The sequence below is a fragment of the Muntiacus reevesi genome, chromosome 2, assembly GCF_963930625.1.
Source record: "Muntiacus reevesi chromosome 2, mMunRee1.1, whole genome shotgun sequence".
NCBI classification, from domain to species: domain Eukaryota; kingdom Metazoa; phylum Chordata; class Mammalia; order Artiodactyla; family Cervidae; genus Muntiacus; species Muntiacus reevesi.
Window position 1 is genome coordinate 45,045,141 of NC_089250.1, and position 24,478 is coordinate 45,069,618.

The window sequence follows — 24,478 nt, forward strand, 5'->3', positions numbered from 1 at the left end:
CGTCAGAGTTTGTGAGTCTGTTCCAGCACGTGCACTACGTGCCACAGGAATTGTTTCAGTCAGGTTGTACATCAACCTGCTGACAAATGGAGAAGGACAAGGATGGGGTGGATGGGTCACCCAGTCCAGAGCAGAGCCAGCTCTTGGTGGGGCAGGCAGGCCAGGAGACCTCAGGAGAGGAGCAAATGAAGGACCTCTGCCTTAGATACCCCAATCGTCCTTGATGAGACTCCAAGGAGCCTGAATGCAGTACCTACTGCACTGCAGTTCTCCACGGAGGCCTGTTTAACGGGGACAGGACAGCAAGGTGCAGAGCAACCTTGGGGACGCTGACTGGCAATCCATTAGGTACAACATGTCAGCACACTTCCTGCCTTGTTAAAAGACAGAAATTTAAATTAGTTTAACCCAAGTAATGTTTGTTGAGCATCTGCTATGTTCCAGGGCAAAACATAGTCTCTGGGAAGATTAAAACTTTCTCAGGGAGACAGAAATTTAAACAAATGAATGCCATTTAGCATCATATGTCCTGCAGAGCAGGTGGGGAATGAGGTGTGGTGAGGACAGAAGACAGGGTGCATTGGCCAGATGATACCATCACAGATTCAAATGAGGCAACACAATGAAATCTCAATTCCTGTTCCTGCAAATCAAGACAAATTATACAACCATGGTCTGTGTTTCCTTGGACCAGAAAGACTTGGATACCAAAGAGCAAGACAGAGGTCCCATTCTCTTTGAAATCTTACCAGCTCGTTCTATTGTTTTTTCAGCCAGTAATGAAGGTTAGCATGCATGCACTTGTGCACATGCACACACATACACGTGTACACAGGTACATACACACACACCAGGACATGAGGAGAAATAGACTCATTCCCCTGTTACAGTAATACACACACATGCACACACACACAGACGTACATACACACACACACCAGGACATGAGGAGAAATAAATTCATTCTCCTGTTACAGTGACAAGCTTTTTTTCCCTGCAGCTGCTAAATGCCTTTGGAGAAGTGAGGCTGAAATTTCAGCTTCAAAAATATCACAGTTGATGTTACTTAGAACAGCTGGTGGTTTCCACCGCTCGCTCCCTGGTGGCCACTGTTCCAATTTGTGGCTAGCCTTGTCTTCAGACATCTCGGGGCAACTGGAATACGACAGGATGACAGATCGTCCTCTCAATGGATACTGACAAACAAATTAGTGCAAAGATGCTTTTCGTAGCCGACCAGATGTGTTGAGTTCTATCATATGGAACAAGCAATGAGAAACTGTCCAGGCCCATCTGTGCCTTCTATTCTTTATTTATCTCCTCCCTCTCTCTCTTTCTCTTCTCTGTCTCCCGGTGCACTGTTATGAGACACAAAGTGCTGAGTTTACGTGTGCACTGAATGGACCATTTGAGAAGCTGGCCTGACAGCTATGGCTGAAACTTTCCTAGGAGATGATCCAGGGAAATTAGGCCAACCAGTGATCAAACTCTCGAGGGGCACATGAAAGTCATTTGTGAGTCCCCCACCCCCCCCACCAACCCCGCCGCCACCACGAGAATATGAAGCTTTATCACAAGTCTGTCAAGGAAGTCAGGAAGAGGCTGCAGAGTGATCAATCTGCCTCCATGAGGTTTAGAACCATGGCTCCAACATAAACCCACCTGGGATGCACAGCATGTCTTCTTGTCCATGGACAGAGTGTCCACTCAACTAGCGGGTAGTTGAGCAATAACCCTGGACTCCACTTACTCCTAAGTCCCATGTAAACCTTTTAATATTCTCCTGCCTTTCTCAGTGACAATCAGTCAACAGTCTTTGAGGACCTACTGTGTATCTAGAACCCACTGGGTATGAAGAAGTGTGTGAAAGAGGAATTGATGCCCCACCTCCAGAAAAGCTGAGCATCTTCTTGTGGATGGGGAACACCGTGAAAGCCCAGCTGGTGCATAGCATCCTCTGATGAGGATGGTGAGGCTTGAGACCATGAGTGTTTCAGGAGAGAGGAGGACGGAGAGGTTTCTAGAAGCTCATGCAGGTCCTAGAGAGGACTCGGGAATAGAACTCAGCCTTGAGACTGAGTGGGACTCAGATGAGTGGGGGAAAATAAGCCCAGCAGCAACTTCAGGTGAGGAGGCGAAGATCGGCAGGAGCAGTAGCCCGAGGCTGGGAGGCTCCCTGTGTCCCGGGTCCTCTAGCTTGGGGGAGGACGCAGGGGTGCGGCTTGAGAGGCGAGCTGGAGCTGAGGTGGAGACCTGCCGGAGGTCGGGGGTGGAAATGGGGGACCAGGATGCTGGGCAGAGAAGGGGCTGGTCCGGGCACCATCACTGGCTGTGGAAGTCAGGCAACCGGTGCCCTGGGCTCTGCAGGACAAGCAGATAGCCTTGTTCTACCCGTAGCTCTGGATGGACAAGCTGTGGGGCTCGTCACCGACAGAGACCAGGAGGGTGGGTGTCGTCGTCCTGCTCTGAGGGACCACACATCTTCACTCTTCACAGTGAAGACTCTTCACACTCTTCATCCCTGCGGGGGTGAGTTCAGTGTTACACCCCCAAGGCATAGAATCACATCTGGCCCGAAGTTGTCAATGAATATTTTTTCCAATACATGAATAAGATTCTGTAATCAAAAGACCCTTGCGAAGCCTGTTCCAACCCCACTTGACCTCTGAGACTCCCAGACCCCCCCCAGCTTTTAGAAATAGCCAACTGTTACCCAGAAAAATCTATTGGCTTGCTTGACGTCATCGGGTAACAACCCTGAAGTTAAAACCAGAGTCACTTGAGTGCCATTATTTTAGTTATGTTGAGCATAGCTGGAGTTCAGATCCCTTAGTCCTAGCAGGCCCTGTGGCCTAGAAACCAGCACCCCGTGCAAATCCGCACAGGAGGCAAGGACTGCAGAACCCATGGGCACAGGCATGTGCTGTTCCTGGCCAAGAGGCTGGTTCGTCTGTTCAAGCTGCTATAACAAAGGACCCCAGACAGGAGCTGAAGCAGCAGGAGTCCTTCCCCACAGCTCTGGAGGCTGTGGGTCCAAGATCAAAGTACCACTGTGTCTGGTGAAGTCCCACGTCCTGGTTCACAGACTGCATCTTCTCGCTGGGTCCTCACATGGAGGAGGAGCAGTGGCTCTCAGGATCTTGTTACAAGGACACTGATCCCATCCTAGGGGTTCCACCCTCACGACCTCATCACCTCCCATGAGATGAGGCCCCCCCTCCTGACACCACCACACTGGGAGTCAGGTTTCCACATATAAATTTAGAGGACTCAGACATTCTGTCTGCAGCAAAATCTCTTACTCCACCTGAATGCAGAAGGCTCCTTTTGTCTGGATTAAATCAAGGCAGTTCCCAGGTGGTATCTGAGCCCATTTTTTCTCCACCCAGTGTTCCACCCTAGTGACCTGGCCACCATCACTGCCCTTGACTTCTTTTCTATTGAAGCATATTTGATTTACAATGTTGTTTTAGCTTCTGCTCTAGAGCAAATGGCTCAGTTACACATATGTGTAACCTTCACAGTCTTCTCCATTGTGGTTCATCATAGGAGACTCAGTGTGGTTCCCTGTGCATAGGACCCTATAGTTTATACGCTCTACATCTAATAATTTGCATCTGCTAATTCCAAGCTCTCCATCCTTGCCTCCCTCCCCAGTCCCCCCTGGGACTGGGGAACCTCAAGTCTGTTCTCTATGTCTGAGTCTGTTTCTGTTTCATAAATATGTTCGTGTCATATTTTAGATTCCACATATAAGATATGTCATATGGTATTTCTGTTTGTCTGATTTACTTCACTCAGAATGACAGTCTCTCGGTGCATCCACATTGCTGCAAGTGGCATTATTTCATTCTTTTTTATGGCTGAGTAATATTTCATTATATATATATATATATATATATATATATATATATATAATCACATCTTCTTTATCCATTTATCCATCTGTCAATGTACATTTAGTTTGCTTCCATATCTTGGCTTTTGTAAACAGTGCTTCAGGGAACATAGGGGTGCCTGTGAATTATTATTGAATTATTGAATTAGAGTTTTCTCCAAATGTATGCCCAAGGAAGTTATTGCTGATAGTAATTGTCATTTTAGTTTTCTGAGGAACCTCCATACTCTTCTCCATTGTGTCTGCACCAATTTACATTCCCACCAACAGTGTGGGAGGGTTGCCTTTTCTCCACACCCTCTCCAGCATTTATTGTTGGTAGACTTGTTGATGAAGGCCATTCTGCACAGTGTGAAGTGGGACCTCATTGTAGTTTTGATTTGTATTTCTCTAATAACGAGTGACGCTGAACTTCTGTCTATGTGTTTGTTGTCATTGACCTTGACTCTTGCCAGAGCTTTGACTGGAGGTGGAGGGTGTGGGGCCTTGAGTGGTTCCCCTGCACAGAGGGAGGGTGAACACAAAGCACCGCAGAGCGGAGAGCAAGGACCCAGGGACTCAGATGCCAAGACTGCCCTCTCGGTCTACTCTGCACTGACCCACTCAGGCTAGACAGGCAATGCAGGCTCCCGGCGAGGAAGGGAGGAAGCCTCAGCACCCATGCCTTGGGACCACATTCTGGTTTGTCCTGGGCGTGAGTCACAGTCCTGGACGTGGTCCTCTGGCCTCTGCAGCCGGGATCCCAAGTCTGAGGACACTGCACTCCCCTCTCGCTGCTCCAGGTCCTCTGCCTTTTCAGTTGATCCTCTTTCTGGATGATGAGGGCCTGCCATCAGCCACTGGGGGTTTTATTCTTCATCGTGGAAAGATGCAACCCAGAGGCCAGCTTCTGTTTTGTATATAGAGTTGGGAGATCAGCCTGAACTCTAAATCTTGTAAACCTCTTATGATGAAATCCCCTCAGATGTCAACTGTGCAGTTTTGATAATTAGATAAATACGCCTGCACTGGTTACCAGCTAGTGACGGATCTAATTATGTTATTTCCCATGACTGCACTGGTCTGACACTACCTCATCAAACATCTGTCTCTGCCACTTCTCGTCAGCCTTACACAGAGCTGTCGATGTAAAAACACTTATAAAAGTAACTGCTCAAACAGGAACATCTCCAGGCAAGACTCATGAAACAGAAATGGCATGAGCTGTATGCGCCAAGTTAGGGCTGCAGAAGGGGTTTCCTGATGGTTAGCAGGGTGCAAGGGTTTTAAATATTATTATTCACATTTCATCATATAGCGAATGCTCCTGCCTAATTGCTAAATGTTTTCTCTTGTGCTTGAATTCCATGCCACAGATTATTAAAAAATTGACTTTACAATATTTATTTTACTTATCTTCTCAAGCCAGACCAGGCTTAGCCCATAGATTTTGTGAATTATTAATTTTTAAAAGCAATTTGTGCTACGTTTTACTCTTGGATGATGTCCAGAGAGACACTGATTTCTGGCCCACAACTTAGAGAACTGAATCACTTTGATGCATCTTTAATCTGAAGAGTCTTAAAGCGAGCACAGTGATGTTGTACAAAAGCTAACAAGCACATACTCGACATGTAGATCCAACGATGAGAGAGGAGACTCCTGGTTCGGCAGGTCATCCTAGCCTAGCCTTGGACATGGAACTCACCAGTTATCTGACGAGAACTGCTTGGAGGGGCTGTAATAGAAGTTAACAAAACCATGGTGTACACAGCACCCTTGTACCCCATGACCCAGCCTCCAGACTCCTTGTTCCCTTTGAGGGGTGGCTCCTGGCTTCCCGAGAACCCAGCCCGCTCTGGGAGCCCAGATAGACCTCCTACACTGATTCTTTCTTCACTGCTTAAGTATATTACAGTGAGGATCCATCTCCATTCACCAGATTCTATCAATGTATTTAAATCATATTCAAAATCAAGAGTAGCTTCCCAGACACAGTAGCCAAATGTGTCACCTTGCGTTTTTATGCGTATGCAACCCCCTGCTTCCTTCTTGTTTTTGTTAAAACCAGTGCTGTCCACATGCCCATCTCCTTAACCTCCTTATTTGCCCCAAATCCAGCGTTAAAGGAGAATCTACTTCCTCCAGGGCTATGTCATTTCACTTACAAAGAAGTGTAGGACATACATCAACTGAATCAAGCAAATAACTTTTCCTAGCCTAGTTTTATCCTTTCCAGAAACTGAATCACTATTTTTAATTTTAATAAACAGTTAATCCACTCAATTGAAGCAGCTTATTTACACAAAACCAACTTGATGAAATGGTTAAGGAAAACTGAACCAAACGATCATTTTGTGACATAGCAGCCTCACACACAAAAAGAGTGCTTTCCTTCTCAATTGGTGTCTCCATATTCCCAACTGTACTCTCCAGCTCTGACGAAGTGAGGTGTGTGCCCATCTCTCATTCCCATACTCTCCACATATGGGCCCTTCCATCCATAATTCTGCCCACCCACTCATCCTCCCATCCAGACCCAGAGTCCTTGGCCCCAGGGCCCAGCCACCCTCCTGTTGGCTCTGATCCCACTGTCTGTGGGGTGGGTCCCAAGTGGGGAGAACCAGGATGGGCATGGGGGGAAAGGGACTCTCAGTATCCCCAAAAGACCTGCACCTGGATGGGGTTGCCATACTGATGCTCATGACAACTCGTGGGAAGCTGCTCCTTCTGTAGCAAGGGGAGGAAACGGGGGCACAGAGGGTGACCGGCTCCCAGGGACTGAGGCAGGGCACGGCTCCACAGTGGGACCAAGAAGCATGCCCACATCTCCTGGGGACCAGTGGACCTGCCCAGAGCTAGAGCTGGGCACACCAACGCTGCCCCACACCAGAGCCTCCAGACCCTTTCAGGATGCGTGCACAGGTCACTGCCATCGAGTCTGCCCACATTCACTTGGCAGGCCTGCTGCAGTCTTTCTGCACGGGTTCAGAAGAAGCACATTGTTCTGTTTTGGACTGTTTTGAATTTATAGACATAATAGCTCTAATGAAAAGAGAGAGCAATTTTGAAGCAGGAGCAGAGTCCCAAACCCACAGAGCTAAACTCAAGTTCGCTTAGATTTGCACACAGATATTTTACATTCATTTGTTCAGCAAACTCTCCTTCCAGTGAATGTTTCCCGTCTCCCTTCTCAACACACTTGCTCAACACACTTGTGTGGTCCAGTTGGCAGTGGACAAGCCCAGCTCTTGAGGATGTTTTGCAACTTTGCTTGAAGACCCAAGGGCTGCCCTAGGCCTGACCCCCACAAGGGAGCCTCCCCCAGTATCCCAGCTCGCAGGAGGCAATGGGTTCGCAAAGAAAAGGGTGCTCGACCGACCGAGCACCTGCGTCTCAATTGTTGCCTTCACCCCAAACACTTGCATGGAGTCCTTGAAAATTTCTCAGAAACAAGATCAGAATTCCTGGTAACTCAGCCAGGACAAAGTAGAAACAAACGCGTCAGCCCTGTTGGAATCTCTACTTCTGTTGTGTTTCTAACTCAGTTCCAGGAAAAAGTTGTTCTAAACAGAAGTTTTAGAGAATTTACATAGAGAAACAGCACTAGCAGCAATGAGGCAACAGACTCTGCTCTTCTGCTTTTCTGAAGGCTAGTCCCAGGTGTTACTGAACCCACCTTTTCTCCTCCCAGGGTCCCACCCTAGTGACCCGGTCCCCATCATTGGCCGTTTCTTTTTTATTGACACATAGTTGATTTACAATGTTGTGTTTCTGACAAAGCAGAAAAACAATAGCTGTTGCTGCAGAATTGATTCTGTTGAGCATACAGGTGACACTTACTATATGCAGGCACTTTCACAGCCCTGGGAACAGCCCTTGCATTTCCCCAGAACTCACAATTCACAGGGTCTGTGGGCTGAGGGCTCCGCGGACATGGTTGCTCTGCGGAAGCCGTGAGCCAGAGCCTGAGTGTGAGCAAATCATGTAATCCTTCCATGCCTCAGTTTTCTTATTGATAAGAAGGAGGCAATACTAGCAGCTAACGATCAGACTGCCGCAAGTATTAGTTGAGGTGATACAGAAAATTGGTGTTTCACTCCTTCTTCTTGAGACATAGTCGATATCAGTAACACCCAAATAAGCAGCATCAAGCCTATTACAGACCCTGGGCCGGGGAGGAGGTGGGGGGCTGTCCTCAATCAACTGGTGCTGTACACAGGGTCTCCGAGGACCTGCCAGGAGCAGGTAGGAGGGCTCCCCAGGGATGGAGGAGGTAAGTCAGGGACTCTGCAGCCCCACTCAGCTCTAATGCCAGGACTTGTATGTAGGAAACTCCCCCCTGAGACTTAACTTAATGTGGGTAAAAAGGGAGGTAAGGTTCAGCAAGTTACAAGTTCTTGGACAATTTTAATGAGAAGAACCAGTAGAAACGGTCTGCTCCAGGGCTTAACCTATTGCTTCCTTGGGGACGAGATGGCCCTAATATATTTCTTTCCATCTCAGATTTGGGGATTTCAGTACCACTGTCCATCACTTAGCCTCTGGGGGTCTGGTCAGCATCCTTTAGGTCCATGGCTTTCGCTGAATCAGCCAAGTCTGTCTCGGCAAGTGGGGCAGACGCCAGATCCTGGACAGCTCACAGCTCTCAATGCTGCCCCCAAGGCCCACACTGTGGCAGCCGGAGAGCAGATCATTGAATCCTGTGATGACATGTTTTCACCAGGCACACGGGCGACCAGAGTGGAGTTGTGCATCCCAGTGCCCTGGCCTGGCTCTGTCATTGCTACTCTGATGCATGCCAGTGGTGCAGTGACAGCCCGAGGGGGGAAGTGGGTGGCTCTGTCTTAGCGGCATTATTGGTCATCTCGAGACTCAAGGTCAGGCTATCAACTTGCTGCTTGGGGACCGGACACACAGCCCATCATCACTCCTAAGCGCATCACAGAGAAAGGGCCCATGCACTCAGAGACATGTCCCCAGGAGCTGGCTGGCTCCAAGGAAGCTCCTTGGTCAGGCACCCAGCACGCAAACTCTCAGATCCCAGACACAGGAACCACGAGCTACAGTGTCCACACGGCCACGATCCAGGGGTGTCCTTAAACTTGCTTGGTTCAAAGAAAGGGTTTGCTTCCTGTTTATCCTTGTGTTGAAACAATAAGCTCACGTTTTGATTAAATACGACATAGGAGCTTGTCATCAGGAAGGTACAGCAGAGCAGGAGCCAGCCAGCAAGAAGTCACCTCGTCCAGGGCGGCCTCGGCCTCCAAAAGGGGCATGGTGCCCGGTTCTCTCTGAGCCCCAAGGGCGGCCAGACCCCAGGCACACAGGCACCAGGGGCAGTAACACTGCCCCTCACTCGTCTCCAACCAGCACCACTGGGACGGGAGCTCCACAGGAGCCAAGGAGCCGAGGAGGAGGGTTCTGGCCTGAGGCCAGCACTGCTGACTCTCCACGGGTGACACGCAGAGCCCTGGGAGGGCCTGGGTCTCAGCACAGAGTAACAAAGACTCTCCTGCCAGCAGGAGCCGAGAGAGGTGTTTGTCGGCAAGGCTAGTGGCTGATGAGGTAACCGTGGAAACCCTCAATTCTGCAGGTCTTGTAAGAGCCCCCAAACAGAGAAGCTTTCAACTGAAAAAGCGGTGATTCGAATCCACGCCCCATCCCTGTGTTTGAGTGTCACTCCAGCTCCCAACACCCTGCCCCAAACAGTTACTCTGTATCATGGGGCTTGACTCCAAACACACAGAAACAGGTCCTCAGGCAAATTAAAGACATCCATTTGCCACATCTTATTACCAAACTGAGCCGAATGCAAAATAAGAGCATTAAAATGAGCCTCACGGGGATGGGGGACTTGCACTGTGTTGCGGGCTCTGACCGTTATAACACCAGGCGCGTCTCCCCCAGACAGACAAGCACACAGCCGCCAATAACTCAGGGTGTTTTATCACTGTGTGTCCGCAGGCCAGGCATCAGATGGGAAGACACTCTTGAAACAGAATTAAATAGTTTTAGATCTAATTTTACCAGCCTGAACCAGGTTGCAGATTGATTTTCATGGCATCTAATAGAGAACACACACGTGGCCCATCTTATAGAAAATCCATCTACCACACTGCTTTCCACCCAGTCTGCTGCTCACTAGAAGTAATAAGAAACTAATATTTCACAAGCAGTGTGTCGTCCTGTAAATGGCCTCGTGCTCCGAAGGAGCCAGGAGCCACCCATCAGGCAGCAAAGGCCCACAGGCCTTGTCAGCACTGGGGCCACCCCATTCAGACCCTGCCCGAGAGCACCCAGAGGCATGTGCCCACAGTCCGTCTGTCCCAACATGCACCCCCTTTTCCGCTTGTGTCTCCTCTTCCTGTGTTCAGGCCTGCCTCCAAACCTGGGCAGCGCTGGGCTATGACACACAACAGACGTGGTCATCTCTCCGGACGACCTCTGCCTCCTCCCTCACCAGAATGATGTCTACACCGGCCCATGTGCCGGTCACAACAGGGTGTCAGGAGAACGCGGACTCCACACAGGCCTGGGGGCAGTGTGAACACACACCTCAGACGCCACAAAGGCCTGAGTGCAGTGTGAACACACACCTCAGACGCCACACAGGCCTAAGGGCAGCATGAACACACACCTCAGACGCCACACAGGCCTGAGGGCAGCGTGAACACACACCTCAGACTCCACACAGGCCTGAATACAGCGCGAACACACACCTCAGACGCCACACAGGCCTGAGCACAGTGTGAACACACACCTCAGACTCCACACAGGCCTGAAGGCAGCGCGAACACACACCTCAGACTCCACACAGGCCTGAAGGCAGCATGAACACACACCTCAGACTCCACACAGGCCTGAAGGCAGCATGAACACACACCTCAGACGCCACACAGGCCTGAAGGCAGCATGAACACACACCTCAGACGCCACACAGGCCTGAGGGCAGCATGAACACACAGCTCAGACTCCACACAGGCCTGAGCACAGTGTGAACACACACCTCAGACACCACACAGGCCTGAGGGCAGTGTGAACCCACACCTCAGACGCCACACAGGCCTGAGCACAGTGTGAACCCACACCTCAGACGCCACACAGGCCTGAGCACAGTGTGAACACACACCTCAGACGCCACACAGGCCTGAGGGCAGCGCGAACACACACCTCAGACGCCACACAGGCCTGAGTGCAGCGCGAACACACACCTCAGACGCCACACAGGCCTGAGGGCAGCGCGAACACACACCTCAGACGCCACACAGGCCTGAGTGCAGCGCGAACACACACCTCAGACGCCACACAGGCCTGAGTGCAGCGCGAACACACACCTCAGACGCCACACAGGCCTGAGGGCAGCGCGAACACACACCTCAGACGCCACACAGGCCTGAGGGCAGCGTGAACACACACCTCAGACGCCACACAGGCCTGAGGGCAGCGTGAACACACACCTCAGACGCCACACAGGCCTGAGTACAGTGCGAACACACACCTCAGACACCACACAGGCCTGAGGGCAGCGCGAACACACACCTCAGACACCACACAGGCCTGAGGGCAGCGCGAACACACACCTCAGACACCACACAGGCCTGAGTGCAGTGTGAACACACACCTTAGACTCCTCACAGGTCTGAGTACAGTGTGAACACACACCTTTAGATAAGAATTTCTTTTTTTTACTTAGATGCACTTTTTTGCAAAAAGTCCCCATCAGCCACTTGTCAGTCCTTTGAGCCTGCTGTTCATGCAAAGTGCAGAGCAAGATCCGAGGGAGCTGGTGTGGTTTCAGGCACCCCTCCCCCACTTCCCAAAATAATCCAGGTGTAGTTGGACCTGGTGAACATGTGGGGGGCAAGCAAGTGGGGGTGACACTGAGGACCCATGTCTGGGCCTAAGACGGTCTTGGATGAGCTCTTTCTCTCCTGCCCTTCTTCTCCCCCTACCCCCTCTCCTTTCCCCCTCTTTTCCTTCCCCCCACTCACCATCCAGAACTTTTATGTTTGCTGCCCTCGGGCCCCCTGTGCCCCCAGTTCAGAACCAAGGCTCCAGGCCCACAGGAGCCTAGGACGCCCCCTGGGTGGGGTGTCCACCCAGACCAAGATGCCAAGTTCCAGAACTGCCCAGAGCCTCTGCACAGGGGCCCTCAGCCGGCCTGGACCCCACCCCTCTGACCCAGCCCAGACTCACCTTTCAGCACAAGAACACTCGGCTCTGGGGCCTACCCTAAAGGGTAGGCACTATGATTAGCGGTCAGGTCACCTCCAGTGAGATGCTGTCCCCCCACCTCCTTGGTCCCCCTGGACAGGACAGGCTCCTCACACTGTTCCTTCTTGGCATCAGTGTGTGAAAGTATTGATTCTGGAAGCAACTAACTTGCATTCGATAAAGATCTGTTGTGTGAATGTATTAGTGTGCCCCAGTGACTGGAGGTCAGGCGTGGGCAGGCTGGTCCGCCCGAGGCCTCTGCCTTGGGCACACAGACACCACCTTTTCCCTGTGTCCTCACACAGTCGTTCCTCCGTGAGTGTCTGTCCTCAGCTCCTTATCCCGGTCACAGGGGATCACAACCCACCCTCGTGACTTCACTGTACCTTCATCACCTCTTACGGGCCCATCTCCCAATGTGGTTACATTCTGAGTCCTGGGGGTCAGGACTTAACCTGAATTTGGGGAGGACACCGTTCAGCCGATACAGTGAGTGAGGGATAGACAGGCTGGCTGCCAGTTTCAAGACCAAACTCATGATCTTATCCCCTGGGCGTTACCAGCTGAGCCCAGCCAGTGAGCAGACGCTCTCATGTCACAGGCCCAGAGTCTTTTTCTGCCTTAACTCCTGGCTCAGAGATGGCAGCTTGAACATAGTCTCTTAAAATTCATGTTCCTGAAAATCAGCGAGAGAGTGTCTTGCCTCCCCCCTGCTGCCTGCATGGAGGTTAATTGTTCTCTGGTTTCCCCGGGCAGCCCGCCTGCTCAGGCTTGTCCTCATCTCTGTTTGGATAGAAGCATCAGTTCGCGACACACCTGTGCTGGGGGAGCAGCCACGGCAGGAAGGAAAGTGGGTCAGGCCTGGGGGCCGTCTGTCAGAGCATGTCTGGGGAAGAGGAAACACAAGGAGGGAAGACACAAAGAGCTGGGTTTGTAGCCTGAAGGTGCTGACCACGCTCTGACGCTTCCAGCTGTCACCGAGCCATGTGGCCGTGGCCGCATGTGGCCCACAGACGCCAAGGACAGAGCACAAAACCTCACTCCAAACGGCTGAAATAGGGCAGGACCAAGTGCCGGACTGATCTAATTTTTAAAAATAACCCATGAACTATTTAGTGCTTCTCAGGAGGCGGAGAAGAAGATCAAATCTGCAGGCATTTTAGCAGTCATGGTTTTTAGCAAAAACAAAAAGTAACATGTTTGTTCCAGCAAACATGTTATTTCACAAGGGTAGATTTTCCAAGTGACTGACTTGGGACTCCTACCCCAAAGGGTTTTTCCTAAATTTTCATCTTAGTTGGTAAAAATTGTTTCATAAACTGTTGATAAACAAAACAGTCTGTGAAAACAAACACAGAGTTCACAACAACATGGTCCAAACGCTTGGATCTTTGCACTACTCCTCAGTCCTTGTGGGTAAACTGAGGCTCCATGGCTGCAGGGCATGTGACAGGGCCTGACGCTCCCAGCCTTCCACTCACACGGGCTCATTCTTCCTCTGTGTTCATGTGTCTGAAGACGGCCCCAAAGGGCCTTGTCTTTGACATTCTTCTTAAAGCCCTTTAAATGAATTTGAGCTTCCAAATCTAGAAAGTAAGCAAAAGAGAAAGCAAAAACCCTAGGCCCTAACTAGGAGGCCTGACTGCACATACAGTTCATTTTAATATCTGTCACCTCGGTTTCTCCTTCCTGGAGTAAATCGTGCTCTGATGCTCACTTCTCATCGTTTAGTTTCTTGTCCAGTCACATTTTGTATCTTTATTATTTTTAAATAATTGAGATATAATTTACACACAGAGAAATGCACAAAGTGTGTGTGTCACAGTCCAGGGGCAAATGCACACCATGTAACACACATCTCTGACTACACGTGGGAGGTTTCGTCCTCCCGGAAAGACCCCGCCCTCCCAGCCAGCCTCCCTGGCCCTAGTGTGACCCGTGTGTGACCTCTGCGTGACCTGTTGCCGAGGGAGGCTGTGCCTCTTCTGGGATCACAAGGAACCTTGTCTTTTACACCTGGATTTTTGCGCAACGTGCTGTTCTAGAGATTCATCTATGTCATAAAGTATGTTAATCCTCAACCCTTGTTATTCTAGAGATTCATCTATGTCATAAAGTATCTTAATCCTCAATCCTTGTTATTGCTGATCACACCCACAATATGAATTTAAAACAGTCCATGTTCGCATCCTTATGTTACCAGGCCCTTGGGATGCTTCGCAATGAGAGCTGCCTCGAATAACATCTCTGCAAGTGCTCTGGCTCAGGTTTCTTCTTGAACGAATATATATGAATGAATGCATTCTTGAAGGAATACATATTTCATTCATCTTATGACCATTTTCATTATGATTCAATATAGAGCTCAGAATTCACTTTTTTCCAGGATGGTGTACAGTTTTTCAGCACTTCTTGTTAAAAAGACTTTCTTTCACACCAGTGTGAGACTCTGATACCTTTGTTGTAGGTCAGTTGATCACACAAGTATGATTCCATTTCTGAACCATCCACTTTGTTCCATTTTTCTATATTTTTGTCATCACCAAATTGTGTTTCTTCTTCATTATCAATATTCTCAACCAATGTGATCTCGTGCACTTCCAGAAAGTGGCTTCTGCCCCACACGTGCTCCAAAAACACACGAAATCACTTCAACGTGGGCCAAAGCCATTTATTTTGCAGTTGTTTGCACTGAGTAATAAGGTTTATAATACAAATGTCCTGGGTCATTCACTCCAAGTAGCTCATTGAAAATGCCATTATACTAATGACCTGAATGTCCCCCCAAATCACTCCTGACTGGAGGCCGGCCTGCATGCTGTCTCACAGGTGCCTTTCACACAGAACAACATCCGGCTGGTTCACAGGGACGCTGGACCTGAGCTGAGAGCCATAGACCCGTCCGCAGGCCTGGATGCCCAGCCCGTTCAGTTGCTTTCCCAGGAGAAAGGCCCCCTCCTTCCTCTGACTCTCCAGCGAGAGGCCGGGAGCCCTGTTAACCAGCTGCTCTCAGCAGACCCAAATCATCCAGAACTGAGAGTAACAAAAGCAGGGCCTCTATTTTCCATCAGTCTGTGACCTGCATGAAGCTAGATTTTCAAATGACTGTGAGAAACACAGAGATAGAAACAGCTGGGCACTGGGGCTCTGCTCACCTGGAACCCACAGAAGTAGATGCCTTGACAGGCCTGTGTCCAGGAAACAACCACGAAGAAGGCACCAACAGCAAATAATTTGTCTTGGAATTTTTCTAAATAGAAAATGCAGTTCCTCACCCTTTCCCTAATGACTGTCTAAAGACTCAGTCTGAGGGAATTCCCTAGCATCCAGTGGTTAGGACTCTGCGCTTTCACAGCAGTTTGAACCCTGGTTGGGGAACTAAGACCCCACAAGCTGTGCACTGTGATAAAAAGAGAAGACTCTGTGTGTCCTTCCTAGGAGTCACTGTTTCCCACCTAGAATACATGTGCTGTCAGGGTAACTACTCCTCCCTCCTGAAGCATCCTAGCAGGTGGCTGTACCCAGAGTCAGGTGAGCTGACTCAGCATCTCTGAGGCTTTCTGCCTGGCTTTCTGCCTGGTTTCAGCCGGCCCGAAATCCAAACCCACCACACCAGAGGAGTGGATCAACCAATGAAGGGCTAAGGTTACCAGAAAATCCACAGGATGTCCAGTTAAACCTGAATTGCTTTTTATTTTTTAAATTGTAGTAAAGCATACAAAATATATAAGGTGCAGTATTACCCGTACTCCAGCATGTAGCTCAGTAATGTTAAGTATGTCTTTATGTTGTACAGCCACCACCACCTCCACATCCAGCTTCCTCATTTCCTCAGGCTGGGCTCTGTCTTCACTCACTGACCAGTCCCGTTTCCCTCCTCCAGCCCCTGGGGGCCATCCTACCTCCTGTATCAGTGATTTATAGGTCTCTAGGGGCCTCACAGACATGGTCACACTGCATTTGTCCTTTCGTGGCTGGCTTCCTTGGTTAGCACCATGTCCCCAAGGTTCACCGTGCTATAGCCTGCATCAGAATGCCCTTCCTTTTCAAGAATGAATAATGTTCCCTCTTGTGTACAGACCACATCCATCCATCTGTCCGTCTACCGCTGGACACTCGGGTTGCCTCCCCATTTGGCTGTTGTGCGTCACACTGCTTTGAACATGGGTGTGCTGTATTTCTTTGAATCCCCCTGTCAGTTCTTCTGGATCTACACCTGAGTGGACGTATAGGCTTCCCAGTGGCTGCACTGTTTTACATTCCCACCAGTGGTGCACTGCATTCTGATTTCTACACATCCTCACCCACAAGTATTATTTTCTTGGTTTTTTTTAGTAGCAACCAGCCTAACATGTGTGAAAGGCTGTCTTACCCTAGTTCTGATTTCCATTTCCCTGATGATGTTGAATATCTATTCATGTGTTTATTGGCCATTTGTGCATTTTCCCTGTAGAAATGTTTATTCAAGTCTTTTGCCTTAAATTTGCATTTCAGATAAATAATAATTTTTGTAGTGTGTGTATGTCCCACACGATATTATAGAGATGTACACAGAAAAATATCTCTCAGGTATCCAAAAGTCAGTCTTCACTAGATGTCTTGAATTTTTATTTGACAACTGTGGCCACCCTAGAAATGGAGAACTCTGATGGATAGAAAACCATCTCTAAGTATTTCACAGTTTGTCTAAGGTGAGCTCTGAAACGGCTTGGTGTGTTTTGTGGGTGTCTGGTTGGGAGCCCTGTTTATTAGAAAATTGTAATTTCATTTCGAAATGCTCCAGACTAAATCATGTGAGCTTCACACTATTTCTGGAATATTACTGGGCTCCTTTAATGAAATTATAACTCAAGAAGAGATTTCATTCCCACACAGTAAATTGGCATAGCCGCAAGGGTGGGAGCGGGGCCTTCCCTGGCTGATTCCTCTTGTTCGGCAGAATGAAGAGGGAGCAACCTCCCGTATTTGAGTTATTTATTGTTCTCTGAGTGAGCATTATATTGTTGCCTGTCCCTGCTGGAAACAACAGCTGTTAACAGGCTCCTGAATGAATTTCAGCGTGAACTCCACTGGCCTCTGGAAAGCCCGGCTAAAGAGAAAGCAGGCTCAGAACAGAAACAGAAAGAGCACATTCCAGGCCCGGGTCTGGAGCAGGCAGCACAGCTGAGGTTTCCACAGAAGATCGCGGAGGTGTGCCCGGAACAGGGCTCCGGTCTGACACAGAGCAGACACAAGGCAGCACCAGGCACAGAGGATGCAGAAAGTGTCCCTGACAGGGGCCCTGGACCCCGCCCCGCCCCCCGCCACAACCAGCAGGAAGGGCATGGGTGACACTGCAGTGACCTCTGACACACGGGACGAGCAGCGGCATGCTTCCATCCCTGGTTTCCTAAGAACACGTGGTTTTCTAAGGTCACTTGGAAAGTCAGGAATGCTGCAGTCCTGAGGGTCTGACCAGAGGGGCTGTGGGGGCATCAGGGCTGAGTTCTCCTGTGGACTCACTTGCAGTCGGGGTCAGGGTTCTGAAATAGGGAGTCTTCCTTTTGGTGCCTTCCTCAGTTATTATCTTATTTCAGCCCTTGGTCTCTGTTTAGAGGGAATAGCTGAGCCTGTTGGTCCCAAGCGCCACCTTGTCCTGGGTTTGAGTTGCTCTCTGTGCTGCCCCCAGGGGAGTCTGCAGCCAGGACCAGCCCTGGAGCTGCAGGCAGGGGCTCCCGGGCTCCGCTCACCACTCAATGACTGCCCCCACTTCAAGGGGCCCTCCACACCCTCAACCCTGCTGCTTCCTCCTGTCCCGCCATCTTCTGCTCAAACACACATAGAGTATTTGTTACAGTTTTGAGAAGTCCTTTTTTTCATTCACTTTCAGTCCACAGAGCAAGGTCTCCGCCTCTGGGGAGGAGGGTTGTGGCTCTGTTTGCAGGACACTTGTTTAGCTGAGACAGCTCTCAGTCTGCCTCTCTCCTCTCTGTGAACCTACCTCAGTGAGCAGGTAGAGACTTCTGGTTTTGAGGGACATGGAGATGCCAAAAATAAGAAAATAAGAAAGATGGAGATCATAAAGTTTAATATTGAATGGAGAGGGGAATTTGATAAAATGCTGTCAGAAATTCAATAAAAGACTAAACCAAAATGAAGAGGCTAAAACCAAAATGAACTTTCAGCTTTCCAGGTCCAAACCCCCAGTAATGAGAACATTTGAAAGCACTGAGTTTTTCTGAAACTTGGTGTCAAAAGTGCATTTCCTGTTCTTTTCTTTCCAGACAAAGTGAGCATGTTGTCAGCCTTCATCGCTCCCTTCAAACGCCTGAACCCTGGGGCCACGCACGCAGAGGACGAGGACAACCTCAGTAAGCAGCTCCTTCCCCAGAGCCGGGGTCCCACCACTCCCCCCAAACTGGGATCCCATCCTCCCACCCCCACAGTGGTAGGAAATCCTGGCAGTGACCATGTGACTGAGAACTCCAGGCGTTGCAAGAAAAGATACTAGTTCTCTTGGACCACCCCTCCTCTCTTTTCTTTGCTTTTCCCTCCAAACCAAAAAGAGAAAGGAAAGTGAACACAGCCTCTTTGAACAGTATGTCCAGTTATTTAACAAGGAAAGAGCTGGACGGGTACCTGCTGTTGAAACTGCATTTGGCTTGTGAAACTGGAGAGACATCAGGGTAGGGGGCAGGGAGGGTGTAGATCTGGACAGCGCACCCACCGAGGATATCAGAGCAGATGGCCGTGAGGGGAGGAAGAGTTGGGTGTGTGTGTCGGGCAGGGCACCCCTCTCGCTTGTAGCAGGAAAGTGTGGAGGGTGAGACGGTCCACACGACCAGAACACTTCTTGCATTGCAGTGTTATCTGACAGGTCTGACCTTTGCAGCCAGAGTCAGGCATGTGCTTGTGGGAGCAGGTGGTGCACTGATGGTCACCGAGGCTCTTGGGTAGGTGACCAAGGAGCAACAGGTGTGTCTAGGGGTGCATCATGGGGGTCCCAAGGCCTGGTCTCAGAACTGGCACAGGACCAGGCTCTCTGGGGGCGGGAGCACTCCAGCCCTCTTTTCTGGGGGTCCTGGAATTTCTAGGAAATTCATTGGGAAACCCAGCTCCTGAAATAGGCAGGGGAGTTGGCCTGGACAGGCATATAAGTGTCTGCCTCCCCTTTCCTGCTGTTTTCAGAACTGCACCTGACTCTGCTCTGTGTCAGGGGTCTTGTCCTTTACACATGTCCCCCAGCTCAACCTCACAATAACCCCGGAGGCAAGAGCTGCCAAACCCGGTTTCCATCTTAAGAAAATGGAGTTGAGGCAGGCGGAGGGGCTGCCCAAGGTCACACACACTCACCATGGTTGTGGGGGACTTTGACCTCTCACCTGCTTGACCCGGAGCCACAGAATGACCACTGCCCTGCCCTGCAGCTTCCCTGACTTCATGCAGACTACTTGGGAGGCTGTGCTGGGGGGAGTTGAACCCCTAATCTGCCTGTCTGCAGAAACTACGAGTGGCATCACCCCCAGAGCATGTATCAGGATGGCCTGGGAGACTGCACTTCTATCAGCTTTTAATTACCGATCAGCGTAGGTGGGGTCTTCCTCCATGCTTGGATCTGCCTGACTCACTTTAAACTTTGAGGCTGACAGACCTGGGATTATGACCAGAGAGTGTGGACACGATCTCAGGCCAGGAGGAGGGCAAGCTGGGCCTGCCGGGTGGTTCCTCCAAGATAAACATTCTCCTGAGAGGCTCAGAGGGCGGCCTGATCACCAGCCACTTTGATCACACACACTGCCTCCCCCATCTCACATCTGGGAGATCAGTAAGAACATGGAGAGCTCCCAGAGAGTTTCTGGGCACTTGCTGTGGGCTTCTGGGGTTGAGCTGTTACTCCCTCCGTCTTTACCTCCAGTTTGGGAAACTGCGGGTTATTCCCACCCCTTGGCCAAGGTGCTGAGGGGGGTCGTCAGAGGCGCGGCCCATGGTCCCCACAGCCCTGGGTCACACGGTCTGTCTCCCCACCAGGTACCAGCAGTGCTGACGTCAAGGAGAACCGCAATGTGAGCAACCTGGAGGCCAGGCCACCACCGGCCGGGGACAGGGCCCGAGGGGGCGCGCCCGGCCTGAAGAGGAAGCGGCCGCTGGAGGAGGGCAATGGTGGACACCTGTGTCCCCTGAGGCTGCTGTGGCGGCGGCTCTCATGGTCCGTAGCACCCAAGAATGCACTGGTGCAGCTGCATGAGCTGCGGCCAGGCCTGCAGTTTCGCATGGTGTCGCAGACCGGCCCGGTGCATGCGCCCATCTTCGCCGTGGCCGTGGACGTCAACGGGCTCACCTTTGAGGGCACCGGGCCCACCAAAAAGAAGGCCAAGATGCGGGCAGCTGAACTGGCCCTCCGCTCCTTCGTGCAGCTCCCCAACGCGGGCCAGGCTCCCCCAGCCCCCAGTGGCATGGCCCCTGACTTCACCTCCGACCAGGCCGACTTCCCCGACGCCCTGTTCCAGCGGTTCGAGCCCGCAGCACCCAGCGAGGGCTTCCCGGGCTGGCGGCCCCCTGCCCCCGAGTGCCTGTCCACAGCCTGCCGGAGGGGCCGGCTCCTGGGCCGCCCGCTGGACCTGGGCCTGGGGGGACCCACAGCCCCAGGCACTGGGAACCCAGTGGTGCTGTTGAACGAGCTGCGATCTGGCCTGCGCTACGTGTGCCTCTCAGAGCCAGAGAAGCGGCGTGCTCAGAGCTTCGTCATGGCCGTCAGCGTGGACGGGAGGACGTTCGAGGGCTCGGGACGCAGCAAGAAGCTGGCCAAGGGCCAGGCCGCCCAGGCCGCCCTACAGGCCCTCTTCGACATCCGGCTGCCCGGCCACGTCCCCAGCAGGAGTAGAAGTCACCTCCTGCCCCAGGTGAGAGCCCTCGGGTGGCTGCCAGGGGGCAGAGCGGGGCGGGGGCAGTGGGCAGTCCCCCTGCTCCATCCCCATGTGTGGGGGGGTACCCTGCGCCTCCCAGACAAGCAGGTGCTGCCCCTCCTGCCTCAATGCAGGAGCTGAGCTCAGGTTTGGGGAGAGAGAGCCTGAAAGCAAAGGTGGGAAGGGAAGGAATGCCGAGGGACCGCAGAAGTGATGGAAAGCTGGGCAGCCAGCTGTCTTGGCAACGGTGATGCTGGCCCCAAGGGACAGGGCAGTGGGGGGAGGGCTCCCTGCCCCCGAGAGGGTGGCATGGCAGGACAGCCCCTCAGTGCTCGTCATTGGTGTGTTCCGTGCCCACCGGCATGTTTGGTGCCCACTGGTGTGTTCAGTGCCTGTCATTGGCATGTTCAGTGCCTGCCAGCATGTTCAGTGCCCGCCAGCGTGTTCAGTGCCCATCAGCATGTTCAATGCCCACTGGCGTGTTCAGTGCCTGTCAACGTGTTTGGTGCAGGTCAGCATGTTCGGTGCCCACCAGCATGTTTGGCACCCATAGGTGTGTTCGGTGCCCGCCAGCATGCTCAGTGCCCGCAGGCATGTTCGGTGCCCATCAGCGTGTTCGGTGCAAGTCAGCATGCTCAGTGCCCATTGGCGTGTTCAGTGCCCACCAGTGTGTTCAGTGCCCGCAGGCATGTTCGGTGCCCACCATCATGTTCAGTGCCCATCGACATGTTTGGCACCTATTAGCGTGTTCGGTGCAAGTCAGCATGTTCAGTGCCCATTGGCATGTTCGGTGCCCGCCAGCATGCTCAGTGCCCGCAGGCATGTTCGGTGCCCATCAGCGTGTTCGGTGCAAGTCAGCATGCTCAGTGCCCATTGGCGTGTTCGGTGCCCACCATCATGTTCAGTGCCCACCGACATGTTTGGCACCTATTAGCGTGTTCGGTGCAAGTCAGCATGTTCAGTGCCCACCAGCATGTTCAGTGCCCATTGGCGTGTTCGGTGCCCGCCGGCGTGTTCAGTGCCCGTCATTGGCATGTTCGGTGCCTGCCGGTGTGTTGGGTGCAGGTCAGCATGTTCAGTGCCCGCCAGCGTGTTCAGTGCCTGCCGGCATGTTCAGTGCCCACTGGTGTATTCGGTGCAGGTCAGCATGCTCAGTGCCCACCAGTGTGTTTGGTGCCCATTGGCATGTTTGGTGCCCACCAGTGTTTTCAGTGCCCGTCATTGGCATGCCCGGTGCCCGCCGGCATGTTGGGAGCAGGTCAGCATGCTCAGTGCCCGTCAGCGTGTTCAGTGCCAGCCAGCGTGTTCAGTGCCCATTGGTTTTTTTGGTGCCCATCGGCGTGTTCGGTGCAGATTGGTATGTTCTGTGCAGTTGGCGTGTTTGGCGCAGGTCTGGGCTGTGTCTCTGACTCCAGGGCTGGCGTTCTGCTGGAACAGAGGGCTGGGTGGGCAAGGAGCTCGGGGGGACCTGCCCCGCACTGCCTCGGGGCTTGTCGCCGACAACAGGCGAGCACCTCACAGAGCTCAGCCCTGCACAGGGGGCCCTGCGCACCGTCCTTGTGTTGGGACCTGTTCTCCTGCCTCCTCCTCCTTCTGCTCATCTATGAGCATTGTCCCCTCTGAGGTGACACAAGAGGTCCCCCTCATCCACTCCCTCATCAATGGGGGAGAAGATTTTGCAGTTAAAGCCCCTCAGTCTGCACGGGGTCCCTAGTCAGAGCTCAGCACTTGTAAATCTCTGCTCAGACCAGGGTGTCCTCATCTCACGGCACCTCACATAGAACCCACTGTTTGCCTCATGAGGTCATGTGTCCACTAGGGGTGGACTCAGGGTGCTGGAGGGGTTCTGGACAGTGAACCAAATAAATGCACTAGGACGGAGCCTTCATGTCAAATCACAGCCAGGAGCCAGTATCCATCCGTCCATCCATCCCTCTACCCATTTGTCCATCTGTCCATCCTCTCATCCATCCAATGAGCAGTTCTCTGACTCTGGCAATCACAGAGCATGGACGGGCCCAGCGGGTATCGGTCTGGTCCCTACAACTCAGCCTCATGAAGGACAGAAACTGTTGAATGGGGAACCCCGGGGGCAGCTGTTTCTCCTGCTACCTCTGCCCCCAACCCCTTCATTAATTTTCAAATGTTTACTGCACATTCTAGGAGCAAATTGGAGGGGTTGGCCCATTATCTCCCCATGTCTTGCCTCCCACACAGCCTCAGATGACACACAGTGCAGATAGAGGCGAGTGTCTGGCGTTGACACGGGTCCTGGAGCGTGGTGGCCCTGCTGTCCCTTCCTGATGCCCCCACCTGTCTCTCCCCCTCTCCTTTGCCTGGAGTCTCCACCTCGCCTATAGCTCTGACCCCCCCCCAACACCTTCCAAGGAAGCCCCTCAGCCCCTCTCAGACCAGGTGACCTGGGCTGCCCAAGAAGGCCTCCCTCCTCTGCCTGATGCTATTTAGTGAGCAGAGCCCTTCCTCCAACTCTGCTGTGCACACAAGCCCACACACACACACCCTTGCATGAGGGCTGAAGGATGTCCGTGAGCCTGCCGTGACATCTTTCCTTTCACGTTGTCAACCCTGCGCTCTCGAGACGTGGGAACCGGGCGGCACTGCTGCTTTATAACAGTCGTTTGACCCCAGAATGCACCATATCAGTGAAAGCTGCCGCCGCTAAATAATTCTTCCCTGACAGTCAGCTAACACCCACCCAGATGACGGAGGGTGCAGAGCAGTGGGAGGCTGTGGTCCATCCATCTCCCCAGGCTGTCCTGGAGCGTGTTGCCCGCTCCCCTTTAAACACCAGGCAACCTCCGGGGCCTTATTAAGTCCAGACCCTACTTTGGACGTGGTCTAGATTCAGAGACTCCAGGGTCCCTGTAGACGCAGCTCCTCTGCCTCCTCTGCCCGGGCATCTATGCTGTCTGCAATGCATCCTTTCCACTCACACCAGGCCTGGTCATCAGGGTCATGACTTGTCACCTGTGTGACCATGCCGCCAGCACCTGTGTCAGGAGTCATGCCCCTGTTCCTGCTGTGCACACCCCCAGGAAGTTCTGTGAGGCCCCTGCTCAAGTCCGGGGCAGGTGGCAGGGTGACAGCGTTCATCCTGGAGAGACCCGGCCTCTGGCCCTGGGGTATCCAGCTCAGGATTTGGCACTCTCTGCCCTGGGGGCAGGCTCAGTGCACAGAACACCTGGGGTCTTGTTCAATGGCTCGTCCGACAGGCCCGCCAATACGGTCAGTCAGCAGTGTGGGACTTCTGGCTGTGGGAAGCCCAGGACCAGGCGTCTGCAGTGCTGATGCCATGCAGGCGGGTCAGGACCTGCCCTGGGTTGTGCAGCCTCAGCCCAGAACAGATCTCAGTGGGGCTGGCTTGGTGGGTCAGAGGCTCTGCCCATCCTGAGGACAACTCTGAGCAACATAGCCCCCCAGGAGCCCCTCAGCTCAGACCCAAGGGATCCACCCCCAGGGACCCCTGCCCTCGGCGCCCAGA

The 24,478-nt window shown here is 52.2% G+C and overlaps 1 protein-coding gene across 1 annotated transcript in view; it reads left to right on the forward strand.

Moving 5' to 3' along the window:
• ADARB2 (adenosine deaminase RNA specific B2 (inactive)) overlaps positions 1 to 24,478 on the forward strand; it is a 222,991-nt gene that overhangs the window by 147,554 nt on the left and 50,959 nt on the right. Inside the window, exons 2-3 of the mRNA XM_065919621.1 lie at positions 18,358 to 18,444; positions 20,102 to 20,973. Coding sequence (XP_065775693.1) covers positions 18,358 to 18,444; positions 20,102 to 20,973 — 959 coding nt within the window. The remainder of the gene's footprint in view (positions 1 to 18,357; positions 18,445 to 20,101; positions 20,974 to 24,478) is intronic.